The sequence below is a fragment of the Gambusia affinis genome, linkage group LG10, assembly GCF_019740435.1.
Source record: "Gambusia affinis linkage group LG10, SWU_Gaff_1.0, whole genome shotgun sequence".
Lineage (NCBI taxonomy): Eukaryota > Metazoa > Chordata > Actinopteri > Cyprinodontiformes > Poeciliidae > Gambusia > Gambusia affinis.
Window position 1 is genome coordinate 8,102,861 of NC_057877.1, and position 14,431 is coordinate 8,117,291.

Here is a 14,431-nt window from a genome sequence, read left to right on the forward strand (position 1 = left end):
TTAGAATAATAAAAAAAAAAAAAAGAGCTAAAATGATTACACATTTAAATATAGCATCCAACTGTTGAAGTGAGAGTGAACCCAGCAGGGAGATCAACGAAGCTGGCTGCAGCCTTCAGAAAAAACACCAACAGATGACGAGTCTGGTGAGGAATTTTAAATAATGTGAATATTAACAGCAGCATGCTTTTCTGACTCTTGATATTAAGAATCGGAGAAGAAAGATTTCTATTGCTTCTGCAAGAAGAAGTAGACTGCTGCTCATTTGGACACTGTACCAGCAGACATGTTTGGCAAGAAAAACATGCGGTGGAAGTGTCGTGTTTTGCAAAGGCCGTTCTGTACGCCTACAAAAAGCTTTCCACTGAAACCATCAAAACCAAAGAGGGTAACATTTTTTATTCAGGGATGTGAAGTTCTTATTTGTTCGTCTGGTGGAAATCACTTTTTTGTTGACATGCGTACTGAATAAAACAAATTGGATCTCTTGATTTTGCATAAAACATGGTCTTTTTCAAAGATGAATAAAAAATGAGATTAAAACAATATGTGAACGTTTAGAAGCTGAAAATTAAACTTTTTCAGATGAACAGTTGTGGAGGAAAAATCTGTATGATAACAGATCAGGCTGAGACTCTGGCAAATGGCAAAGAGCAAAGCTTTATTTCGTCTGCAGACGGAGAACACACATAGCAGCAAGCTGCACTGAGTTCTGATTTGGAGCTGCAAGCCCTCACAATATATAGAACTCATGTTACACAATGTAGTCATTCCAATTTCAGTTGAACAATATACAAGCCACGTAACCACACTGGAGGGTCACTTAACTCTATGGATGATAAACATCTTTTTGTTCCAAGTATGTGAGTTTCCAAAAATCAGGTTTACTAATGGAAAAATTTTGCATAACAAGAACATTGTCAAACCAGAATATCCAGAAGGTACACCAATTTCTTAAAACTCTGAGCTGGTGGTTTTCCATAGAGAAACTTCTTAAGACTCAAGGCTTATTCCATCATACTATATCTATCTAAACTATCAGCCTGCTGCAATTGCTAAAGGGAGAGGTCAACAGAAAAGCTTATCTAACTGGATCTGCAGACTCTCTAGCCTCATACTCTAACAGATTGAACAAAACTAATGTGGTTAAATAAGTAAAAGAATTAAATAAATTTATTAACAGACATAATAAACAATTTTTACTTTACACAGTCATCACATTCAGAATATAAAGCAGACCACCAAATGTATGCAAATGGACAATACTGTAGTTACTGTAGTCTATCCAAAACAATATATCAAGATCCAGCTAATCATTTAAAGGTTAACCATTGTCAAATCCTCAAAGTCCTGAAAGTTTTCATTCATAATGCAGCTGACCTTTGGAAAGAATCATATTCTAAAATCCTGGAGAATTTCCCAAGGAAAAGCTCAGACAAAAATAAAAAATAAAAAAAAATGGAGGATTACTGAACAAACCTGATTTAAATTCCTCTGAAAGACTAGAAAGATACAGGCAGGACAAACCAGAGAAATTTGCAGGATTTATGCACTGAAGACTAGCAAAAATTTTAGAAAGCTAATTTTAGTAGCTGATGAACAGGAAACACAAATGAGGTAATTTTTCTAACAAAAACAAGAGACAGATCTGATGTAAACAGGATCCTGTCTTTTTCACGCCAGATCACCGCATTAAAAAAAAAAAAAACAACATCATATTGTTGCTTCACCACATCAAATTATTAATATCTTCCATCTTGATATTCAGCAACATCGACCGTAGCTCATCACCCACAGGCTGCTCTCTAAGGTTGATAAACTCCATACTTGCAACTGATTCTTTAGCCTGTGTTTTCTCCCTGTGTACATTTAGACAGGTTTGTGGGTCATAAGAGACCAAACTTCGACCACTACTAACTTCTAGGATTTCAGCAAACTCATTCATTTCAGCAAGACTATTAATACTGCTCACCATCTAAGGCCTGAACTATCAGAGGCAAGTCCTCTAAATATCTCGTCTACTTTTGTTGCCACTGCCACAATTTACATTGTTCAGAAATATGCAACTCGTTAAAGGAGCAAGAATATGGCACGTTAAATGAGAAATAAGTTTGAGCAAAGTAGAAGTGGTAAGGCGTTACCTTGTTATGTGTAGAGTCCCGCTTCTGCTCGTGGATTTCAGGGTCTCCATCCTGGGCAGAGTGACTTGAGCCAGACAAACTCTGCTCTGAACAATATACATCTTGACTGGGGTACCTACAACAGAGTGGCACTGATCAGCACAAAATTAACATCAGGAAAAAATAAATAAATTAGATGGGAAAACAGGACTAAATCTGTTAAAGAGGAAAAAAATACAGAGTATGCAGCTTAAAAACAAACTATGACCAAGAGCAACATAGAATGTTCTATGTTATATATCTATTCAAGTTATAAAACCAGATGCCCAAGTGAGATTAGAAATTACAAAATCATCTGAGACAATACATTTAAGTAGAAGCATAAAGCAAGAAAAGGGTAAAGTAACAAAACTACTTGGGCACAAAGTTGAATTCTTCGTTTATGTTTTTAAAGTTATTCAATAAGAACTGCTTCGTGTAATTCAATCATTTCCACTTCCGTTGATTCTCTTCCTGGTTGCACCTTTCTCGTAAAAAGGCTCGCCAAAACGTGGATCACCGTTAATCCTACCAGCTTCCTTTTAAGTCAGAGAGTTTGATGCCAAAAAGGCCTAAAGCAGCTGGGATCTCGCTTACAGGCACTAGCATGACAAAACGGAGCTGAAGCTGTTGGCTAACTATGCAAGTAGAGTGTACCGGTTTTAAAAGTAATTGTTCATAATTCAGTTTAATAAAACATTGGACAAAGCAGCACAATCAGGACAAGAAAGATCAATAAGTTAAAAAGGTGAAAATTTATAAAAGCAACTGAAAACAAAACAGAAAAAAAAAAAAATCACAAAGATGAAAACTAAGCAAGAGGTCATTCTGTAATCAATGACCTCATGAATGATAAGTTAAGCTACATCTGTAAACGTGGCTAAAAGAAAGTGCAGTAGTAGTCAAATATAATTGCATCACATGGACACTTTTGTTAGCACCTTGTCAGGCAGCTTGTCAAGAGGAAGAGAAGTCCTAAACATGCATATCCACAAGCAATAAGATCCAGCCATCTGTGCAAACCTGTTTTCCAGCCATCAAGAGAGACTTTGCCATCTGTTTTTTATTCATTAACATCAAAGGGTAATTGAGTGCTGACAGAAAACGGACAACAACTTGTGTCTAGATTAAGAGTTTCTAAGTGCTATTCTGCTTTAGTTCACAAACAAGTAAAACAAAACCTGTTAAAAAGTTGTTGAAGATTTATTTAAAGATGTGCTCCATTTGTATGCCGATTTACCAAATTGATCATGTTGCTTTCAGTGAAACTTTTGAGCACTTCCCACTTCCTGAGATAAAGCCTGTTTTAGATATAAATGCAAAAAATTTATCTTTTGTAACCAAAATGATTCCAAACTACATTGACATACATTTTCTTAAATAAATAAAGAAGTTATGTCTAAAGTCATTCGCCCTTCTTGAATTTGCATGTTAAAATCCTTCGGCTTTTAACTAATCAGATAAGCTATGTAGGCAATGTAGATGTAGGCAACAAATCAATTCTGGACACGTCATAAAGCACAGTATCCTCATGAACTTCCGTGATGACAAATGCAAATATGATGGACTTCTATGATGGGAGTCATGCACCAATGTTTAACTGGACTTTATCAATCACACAGTCTCATATTGAAGTTATAGATATGGGCAAAGAGATTAGAAAGAGGTTTCAACGGAAAAGCATAAAATGCTTATGCAAATACATGCAAGCCAAACTAAACACGCTGCCGGCTCCTTTTGGGCTCCCTTAACGTCACAGTCATGAATGAACAGAAAGTCCTCAGAGTCAAACATTCCTACAAAGGTTTGGAAAAAAAAAAAGAAAAAAAAAAAAAAAAGGAAAGTCAGTGAAAGGAGGAGGAGAAAAAAAAAAAACAAGGAGCCAATCTGAGAGCATTTACTTTGGGGCGTATTTGGGGCAACATGACCTACTTTCAGCTTACACTGATATTTACAGAAAGTTAAAGAAATGTACACATTACTCATTTATTACTGCAGATATTTGTGTTTTATACAGAGGGTCAAGCTCGCAGGATGCCAAATGACTCGGCATCTTCCTCACTTGGTCTCTATCCCCGTTTCCTGTCCCACTTGAGAAGCACCCTGGGATTTTACAAGACATCCCTCAGCTTTTAAGCTGTTATAAAGGGTACAAAAGGCTCTCTGGGTGCAATCTTCTGATACGCTGGCTGAATTGGGTCCAGATTGCCAAAGCCCCTCGCATTTCCTCCTGGCTTAGAGACTATTACAAATAAGGGACCATCATAAAAAACCACCCGAATGCGCCGTAAAGGCTCACAGCTCCGATGCAGAGGAGATGAAGCTGCAGCGGCAGTGACGCAGCAAGTCAAAATTATCGCCAGCTGCTCGACATGCAAAGTGTGCTTTCATCCCCCGCGGAGGCAGGATGTTTTCCTGGTGAACGCGAGTTTTCAAAGGCAACGAGCGTGCAAACACGTAACCAGCTGTAGCTTCGGGTCCTGCTCATCTTCACGTTTATTTTTAACCAGCGTGACACTTTAGGCTGACCTTGTAATTCTGCCCACTCATTCAAACCCATTTGTCAAAGCATTACGCTGCAACTCTCTCTGGTGGCAACTTAATCGGAGCAGATAAGGAGCCCTCTTTACCTCGGTTGACCTGAACCTGATGTCAGCTCTTTGCTAAAATAAATTTTAAAAAATAATAACAATTTAATCTAATCTATGCAACGATAATCTTCAACGATAAACCTGCGCAGTCATCAAAGCTAAACTAATTTACTGCCGTGTGGTGTTCTGACAGAAAAGAGAGTCTTGTGATGTTTTTCACTGAACCTCAGCATATCCTCTGATCATATTATGTGAAGTTAGGAGCTCGAGAATGTAGTTAATTCTGCCAGAAAGCTAGATTTCAAGCTGTTGAAATCTTTTTTGGGGGAACAAATGCCAACTAAGAGGCACAAAGCAGTCAAGTTGATGGATTTATTTTTCTGAGTGTAAGAACAAGCTTTACATCCTTGCAAGCAATGGCAGAGATAAAAAGAAGAGCCCAGCAGACAATCCAGGATCCACGCGGCCAGACCAGGATTGTAGAGCAGGGAGACGTGCCAGGCCTGCCTAGACAAAGTAGGCCAATGCATCTGGCCAGCAGACAAAAACATGCCATCACTATTTGAAGGAGGGAGGGAGGGAGAGGCGAAAATGCCCGGCTTTGGGACGACTGGATGTATGCGTGTGCAAGTCAGGACTACTTTTCTTCCACATCGAAGCAGGAAACAATGTAGAGCAGCAGTTTGTTTTAAAGCCTGCTGATCCTCCATAATCCCCCCCACCGGTTTGTGTGTCGTCATAGCAGCCGGGAGACAGCGGCTGAACTGGCAGATAGCTCTGTTGCTGCCCACATGGCCAACGCTCAGAGGCTTCCTGCGACCAGAGAGCTGGTGCAAGCAGCGAAGTTGACTCTACCTTATCCCAGACTCGTTTTACTGGGTTGAAGGTCAAAAGATTAAAAATAAATAAATAAATAAATCTCAGACAAAGAGATCAAGAATTTTATGCTAATGGCTACTTAGCACCAATATGTCACAATTATTGGAATATCGAAAAAATTGAAATGACCACTTTAGTTTTCATGAAAGGTGTGTTATATTTTGAACAAAATCCCAACTTGCATGCAATATTTGCTTGGCTGTTCATTAACCCCAACACCTTTGCACAGTTTTATGGATCAGGATGAAAAATAAATCTTCCTTAATCACAATAGATATTGTCCCTACAACGTTCAATAATGATGTGAAAACTGCATTTCCCCCCCTAAATATCTGAGTTTAAGTTATTTCCATAAGTAGTTGAGTGCTTTGTGCTGACTTGCTATATTGAAGGAATAGATGCAACAGTACACTTTAAGAAATTTGACCCACGGTGGTTCCTGACCCAAGGCTCCAAAATAGAAAGCTGAATAACTTTACAGATCAGAAAGTCAATGTTTCTGATCTGTCAGTAAGTCACAGAAAACACACACAAATCACAATTTAACTTGTATTAAAATATGAATATTTATTCTGCCAAGATAAAACCCTATTGAAATAAAAAAAACACTTCTTTATGTAACAAACTAAACCTCTCTTTTTAGGATGCTCACCAAAGAAAATAAGATGCTGCTTTCCGTTTCCCTTAAATCGAGGAATCGCAACCAAAACCTGCTGCTCTCAGCACCAACTTTCAGCACAGATGGACATGCACACTCACCCGGTAATAGAATGTGCAAATGATGCTACCCACTAAATGCAACAGGTTTGTTGTTTTTTTTAAACTACATCATTTGCTTAAAAGGGAACAAACACCTTTTAAAAAAACACTTTCCAGACAGTTTTTCATTTTGCATGCAAAATTAAGTGATATGTTTTCACAAGACTTTTAAAAGAAACTATACATCTTACGATAGTGGTGGGATTTATCATTTTAATGTCACGTCTGCAACAACAGCTTTGTGTTGCTTAAAACTCACGTTGCGAGAGATTCTATTTTCAACTCGCTGGAATGCAAAAAGAAAGATCTGCATCGGCACGACCTTGTTAGCTACAGACTAAATTAAATTACTTGATCTTAATTCTTATAAAAATGAGAGACAAGAATTTAATAAAAGTACATTTAATACAACCAATTTAATACACTGTAGTTTAGGCCTCTTGTAAGGTTTGTGTGCCCATCTGATCTGCAAGAATCCCTGTCTGACTACAAAGAACTCTGACACACACAAATCCTCCCAAATGTACACAGAAGCTTTTCTCTCAGAGGGCTGAACAGACACACCTCTGTTTGGCTGCACTCCTGCCAACGTCAACCGGGTCAAGTCACCAGGTGAAAAAAAAAAAAACAAGGCAATGGATCCTGTTAAGCTAACAAGCCAGAAGGCCTCTGACGAACAGCAGAACAACGCAGACCGGAGAGGACGGAGATTTACACGTCATGTAAAGTCCAATGAAGACGACAACTAGCCTTACTCAGTTATCCATTAAACAAACAAAAAGTCTGATCACATTGAACATGTTTATATTCTTCCATCTACAATTCCTTGCAAGAGCATTTGTGTCCCTATACGCAGCCTACATTTTGCCCTACTGCAAACACAAACTTCAATTTATTTAATTGAGTGATAGACCAACAAAGTAGTACATAGCTGTGAAGTTGCAGAGAAAAATATGGTGTAAAAAAAAAAAATGTGTTATAACTCAAGAAAAAAAAAAATCTAAAATGTGCAGCGTGGATTTACGTGCAGCTTGTGTTTCTACAGAGCCGATCTCCAGTAGAAACATGCTGTGCAGCTCTGAACACGTACAGTGTCCATTTTGCGCTGCAAATAAATATGCTTTGATCTAAATCATTTCACTGCAGTTCTGGTTGTATGTTTATGTACGCTGTATGTCCAGCTGGAAGGTGAACCTCCTTCTCAAGTTTTCAACAGCCTCCATGAGGTTTCTTCCAGCATTGCTCCACATTTCACTCAATTGATCTTCCCATGAACTCTGACCTGCTTTAATTCACCTGCTGAAGGCTTGTTAAGGTTTTCTCTGAAAAATGGCTTTAGGTGGATGGTCATGTCCACGAAGGCTGTCAGTGGTGCCGTACTCTTTCCATTTACGGACAGCAGATGTAATGGGGCCCCCTGAGGTGTTTAAAGCACAGTGGGGTTGTAAATTAACACGTCACACTTTAAACATCTCCACAATGTCATCCCTGATCTACCGGCTCCGTTCCTCGGTCTCATGTTCTTTTAACAAATATTTGACGAAATTAAATTACACACAGATGGACTCCATCACGTAAGAGACCTGTGAGGGCAATTCGGTCACTGGATTCTATGTATGGTTTCACATTAAAAAGGGGGAAGACAAAAGCATACCACACTTTTCAGGTTTTCTGAAAGCAATATATAATTTTGTCTTCTAAACTAAAAAGCAAAATGTTGCTTTATAATTTGGAGGAACTGTAACTCTTGGTCTAACTCTTGCATCTCACTGGTTCCAGTCAGACTGCGATCTAACAGGCCTGGGAATGTGATGTTGGGAACATCAGAGCAGAACAATGGGGTGGAAGGATTCATTCATGTGATATAATTCAGTCTGAAAGCAGAAGCCAGAGTCCTCGTCCGGGTTAGTTTGGGTGAGCGTCAATACCACAACACTGTCGGGACAGCCGGCGAACAAAAAAATAAAATCGACCTAACACATTTTACCAAACTTCCGAGTCGTGGATTCACATGTACACAACAGCCTCCGAAATATTAAGTTACTTAAAATAAATACTGAAGGCATCTAAAAATTACAGCCAGTTACATCAGCATCTCGCTTCAAGTAGCCAGTTGATGGTGAATGTTTTATGCAAAACGCTCCAGCCGAACATCCCACCCCTCTGTACACAATGTTCTTTAGTCGTTCTATGGGTCCGCCATTGACGGGGCTTTTTCAATAAATTTTTAAAAATGAAATAAAAAAATTAAATAAAACACACACACACGTACAAAGTTGTCTGCAGGAAAAAACAAAAAAGAAAAAATATACAGTGCTAAGAGTTAGAGTTGCCAGAGCTGCAAAAATCCATGAAACAAAACAAAGGAAGGGGGAAAATTTTAATGGAAAAAAAATTTAAGTTTTACTCCCTCTAGATATTAGAAATGTTCTCAAAGAACAATAACATGTACAATAAAGATGTGGTAAGTATGTATGATCAGAATGCTTTTATTCATCCAGTCTCTGTCCTGAGTTGTGCCCTCTTGTTATACAGGCAAACACATGCTTGATAATGTTTATGACGTCACCTTAAAAAAATAAAAAATTACACTCTCCACCCTCTGAACATGATTCACCAGCACAGCAAACAGAAGTATTTTTCTGTTAAACCACAGATAAAGCCTCAGGCTACTAGCTTGAATTCAATTAAAAACGCAAGCCTACCTCTTCCCAGAAAAATATCACCTTTCTGAGAGGGAGAAACAAGAAAGGATTCTCTCTTTTGATTTTAACATGAACAAAAACAATAGCGATTTCTTTTAAAAGCCAGGCCATTTCAAGGTGCAGCTGCAGATCACACCTCAAGTGAGAAATCTTCATTAAAGCTTCGTAGCTACTTTTAGACTTCCTTCACAGTGTTTCTGAGAGGTGGAGAGAAACCAGGTGCCTTTTATTTAGTTGTAAGTGTAATCTTGAAGCCTTGTCTGAAAAGGCTTTTGATGTCACATCAGAAATGTGCAGTGAAAAGTGGGACATAGGAAGAGCAGGAAGCAAGAAAGCTCTTTGTATTCATTAGCCTCCATGGCCAGTGGGCAGGAACAAAACCCCGTGTCGGGACCGGCTCGGTCTCATCACATAAGACTGGACCTGCCAAACTACAGTGCTGAGCCTAAGGCTGTAATAACAGAGGCCGGACAATAGATACGTAGTTCTATGTGAAAAGAAGTTGAGAAATAAAAGGCTTTTAAACTGATTTTAAACTAAATTAGTTTAAAATATATAAATATATATATATAAAACAATGTTTACTCATTACATTTTAGAGGAATACTTTCTCTTCTACCTAATATCAGATATTCGTTTTAAGTAACCCTTGTAATGCATTTGTTTTATTTTATCTTAAATACACAACGCACCTTAAAGGTGCAAAACGTTGCATAAAATTTCTTTCCGAAAAACAAAACAAAAAACTAAGCGTGAACTAGCAAAACATTATGTCTTTGTAGTAAATAACCATGCAGTTGTTCTGTAATGTTAAGGTTACTTAACTTTCTTCTTCCATAAAAGTTTTTTCAGAATGTTGAATTAATATGAGTCACGGTAAGCCGTTACTAATTTATTGATCCTCTTGGTATCAATAAAGTATTTTTGAGCTTTAACAATTGCTTGTGACACTCTTCAAACCCTGAGCATTTATGCAAATAGCAACACATACAACCTTATTTCATATGATTGAGTACCAGGTAAAACTGGCTACATCAAATCAATGTCAAAGAAATAATTATTTAATAAAGTGAATTTATTTTTACCGACAAAGGTGTTATTTCAAAACCAGGAAGAAAATAAAATCTGCACTTGCTGAACTTGTATTAAAATGAGGACAAACACAAAAGAGAGTCTTCAAATTCTTCCACCTTTACATAACAGACAGCAGTCGCCTTCAAGTGGACAACACCAGAGAAAAGCAACAACTCGGGGAAGCTCGATAAAGGCTGAGTTAAGAGGAATATGGACGCGTTATAAATCAATAGTCCATTGCCTTACAAGGCTAGCCCCTTACACAAAACACTTCTAGGTGGTTAAGGCACTTACTTGCCGCCTCAGATTGTATTGTGGGAAAAAAACAACAAAGACAATGTGGCAAAAGTATTAAATTCAGCGTGCCTCTTATTCGTCAAACCAAGTCGTCTAACGGCCGCCTCGGTTGACTTCCATAAGGGAACGCCACCTTCACAGGTAAACGCAGTGATGTAACGATGACACGGGTTTGAGCAAACAACCAGCAGCAGGATCTACAAGTGTAAGCAAAACTCAGACGCAAGACAATGAAGCCGAGATACAATTTAACTTAGAATATTTTTGGCTAGCAACACAGATGCACAAAGTTCCTCCATCATTATACTTTTAAAGGAACACTTACAACAGATTCATTCATAGTGGATGTCGAATGATGTTTCATCATCTAGCACTGCTGGCTATATTTTCTGTATATTCACATTTTGTGCAAGATATTGCTGTATTCACTTGTGATTTATTGGTCAAAAGGAGCTCAGTGATGGCAAAATACAAGCGACACGCCCACTGCACTCTTTGCAGACTGCAGCAAAGAGCAGAGCTGCAAAACGGTATTTTGTGCCACAAACTTTTTTTCTTTTTTGTTTAACATACAAGTAAACTTAGCTTAGCTTAACAAATGAAAAACAATAGTAATCTTCATTATTAATAGTTAGATAACAGAAGGTCTCAACTGGCTTCAGAAGTTCATCTTTTCTGGATTCCTGCAGATACTCTACCTGCGTTTGCTCAACCATCCACAGTCTATGGCGCATTACTGATCAACCCACTGTTGAATTATCTTTTAATCCAATCACATTACATAATAATAATCTTCCAATGACTGTGAATCTAATAGGCTTATGGAAAATTGACAAATGAGCTAATGAAGACACCCTCTGTTTAAAATCCTGCGCTGCAAATATAATCAATACAATCTGATTCCTCTTTTATTTCTGTGTGTTTATGCTAGCTTTCACAGAACATAAACAGTAATAACCTGCCATAAAACCTAATGCAGTAAAAAACAAAACAAAAAAAAAAACATTTAAATAGAGAGAAAATGGCTAGGTTTGCAAGAAAGCTACTATTAGTAACAATGCACCTGGCTGGAAATGTGCACCTTCACACAAAGATATTCACACAGAGCCTCAACACCACCGATGTCAACGGCCGGAGCTGGCATGCCGTCGAAGCAGTGAGATCTCTTTTGCTGACAACGTGAGAGTAGAGGAGAAGCATGACACCCACAGAAAGCAGTCTGCTGTCGGCCTGTGTACTGCAGCTACGCAAAGGACGAGAATTCACGTGAGAAACAGACAAAACAGAACAGAAATATCAGCGTTAGCCCTGGCAGTTTCAAGCAGTATTTGGTTAATGCCAACAGCTTGGCTACGACAAACCTCCAAGTGATCCTTCCCCACCACCCTTTTACACAAACAGCTGCTGTTCAAACCTAAAAATCACTGATTGCTTCCAAAACCCTGGGTTTTGCTGCAGGGACTTCATTCCCTTTTTTTTTTTCTCCAACTGGGAATTTGTTGAAAGCTGGCACCAGGGGAGGAGAAGCCAACAGCAGCACATTAAAAAGAGTTTGAATTAGTAATGACTGCTGAACATGTCAGAGCGCAGCCATTAGTCGCTATGCAGGAAAGTCCAAAGAGGGCACCTATAATTTTGACAAGCAAACGTTTCCTTAAAAGTCTGTTGTATTCTTTTTTTGCGCTCTGTTTTTCTTGAGACTTTTTCTTTAGCATTTGTTTTCTGAGACAAACATGTCCATCTAAAAATACTGAATTAGCTAGGATTTAAAAAAAACATTGAAGAATGAAATATTTGTAAAAGAAAAAAAATCATTTCACCGAGTTCTACAAAACATCTCACCTAAAAAGTTGTAATCAAAGGCCGTCTCACAAAACGTCTTAAAAAATAATCTAAAGGAATTATAATTAATTCATTTGAGGAAAAAAAAAAAAAAGGAATATTTTGCAATTACGTGGAATACTAAATATATAATACTCAAATTCTGTTTCTCATTTCCATCAAATACAGAACCAAAGCAGAATTTCCTTTCTGAGGAATGAGTTCTGCCGTGGTTCTGCACTTTCCTGAGCAAGGAAAGTTTTTATTTATTAATGATGGCTTTACAAAACACTAATCCCTGGCACGATTAATAAAATATGAAAACTAAAAGTCTGATTCTAAGGCAATGAGGAAATGAGAAAAAAAAATACTGTTTATGATGTTTATGTTGTATTGTCCATAGGCCTCAGGAATGAGGAAGTGAGTCTGATGCCCTGTGTACAAAAACAAACTTAGTTCTGAAACTGGACATAAAAAGCAATTTGGGAATTTTCTTGGAAGTCAATTAAAGACAGCAAAAAAGAAAAATAAGCTGTTTATTTTTCAACTGTGCATGAAACAAAGTTTCATATGTTCAAACGCAAACACTACAATAGGCTAAAACATCAAAATCTCCAGGGCAGACAGAATCGGAAGTACAGTTTGCGTGTCTCCAATGGGATAGTTAGCCACTGTCGAGCAAACAATGTGGATAAAGTTGGAATGTTAGCTGGACTGTTAATCCAATTCTACAAACCCAGCACATTGTTACCTGCTGCGTGCCACCGAGATTAAGCAAATGTATGAGCTGTTTTGGAGCTACGAAAGAAAAACTCCCTAAACATGCATCATTATTTCAAGTATGCAACTCATTTACAAGCCTATTTAAATTTACTTCCTGGAACAAATTTTTTTTTTCTAGTTTATTCAAAGCTCCATATTTAACAGTACATGTCAGAACAATGGATACCAACATTTATCTCATTTTTAATCAACTCAAAACCGTGCATGCTTTGTCATGGTGCGTTAAAAGTAAATAAAATTGTGGAAATTCTTTGATTTGGTCCTTTTTATTCTGGGGGAGGCTGGCATTTATCCTAGCAATCGACAGTTAATGTCATTTAAAAGAAAATGGGCCGATTCTGATCTCTGCATAACGACTGACATGATTTAACGAAAAAATTATAATAACCAAAAGATAATAAACACTGATTAATTCATGGTTTTCAGTATGTGTCGTAATATTTTGTTTTAAGTTATTTAAGAAAAATAAACATAAATTATCTTTGTTTGGCTATCTTAACATAGTTCTTTGAATTGTTTTTATCTACATGAACGCCACAGTCCCCCACCTGAGTAACATATGCCAACACTGACCAACTTGGATTTAGCTAGCTGAGCTGCTATCAACAGCTGGCCTCATCACCAACCCCACAAACACACCCATATAACCAGCAAAGGGGCTTAGCTACGATGATAAGCAGAACAAAAGTCAGGTATTTTCTTAAAACTCCATATACACTGAATCCAACACACTGAAATAGGCATATATTGTTAGCTAATGTAGCAGGGGTGACTCGTCTCAGTAAACGTATACTGCTAAATATTGTGCAGCAAAAGACATTAAATAAATAAATATGCCTGGGCACAAATGTATGTTTAACTTGTCAACCTATTCTTTAAACGCCTATTTGCCAAACATTTCGTAATACTGAGTAAAAACATGAGGCCAAGCTTACCAGCATAGGAGAGCTACAATGAGGCACACCAACAAAACGCGCAGCCTCTTCATTATCTTCCAGCGGGGACCGACATCCTCGCTATTTGGTTTGTTTCTGGTCTGTTGCGGCTGCACAATACACCGAAAACCAGCTGTGTGTTGGCCGTGAGTCTGCCTTAATTAGGAAACAAGCAAGCCACGATGCTCTGAAGGTAAAACCCACACTTCAGGAGGAGTATAATTCATTACACGGACCTTTCGTCCGCCTCCTTTTCAGTTTCAACAGCCACTGCCACTGACGAGTTGCCGTGCTCCGGATAATGTAACGCCTGCCCCAGAGATAACCAATCAAATCACAGAAAGGAAATGATCGACCAATCATAGGATACTTAGTCGTGTCGTATTTGAAAAAAAGCCCCGCCTCCAGTATTGAAGATGAGCTGGTGG

At 38.1% G+C, this 14,431-nt stretch overlaps 1 protein-coding gene across 5 annotated transcripts in view; it reads right to left on the bottom strand.

Annotated features, from left to right (window-relative positions):
• Positions 1-14,287, bottom strand: part of suco (SUN domain containing ossification factor) — a 38,674-nt gene extending 24,387 nt beyond the window's left edge. For all 5 annotated transcript variants that reach the window (XM_044128885.1, XM_044128884.1, XM_044128883.1 and 2 more), the window contains exons 1-2: positions 14,004-14,287; positions 2,142-2,256 (exon numbers count right to left, since the gene is read on the bottom strand). In XM_044128885.1, coding sequence (XP_043984820.1) covers positions 2,142-2,256; positions 14,004-14,056 — 168 coding nt within the window. In that variant the 5' untranslated portion in view covers positions 14,057-14,287. The remainder of the gene's footprint in view (positions 1-2,141; positions 2,257-14,003) is intronic.
• Between the last annotated feature and the right edge of the window lie 144 nt (positions 14,288-14,431).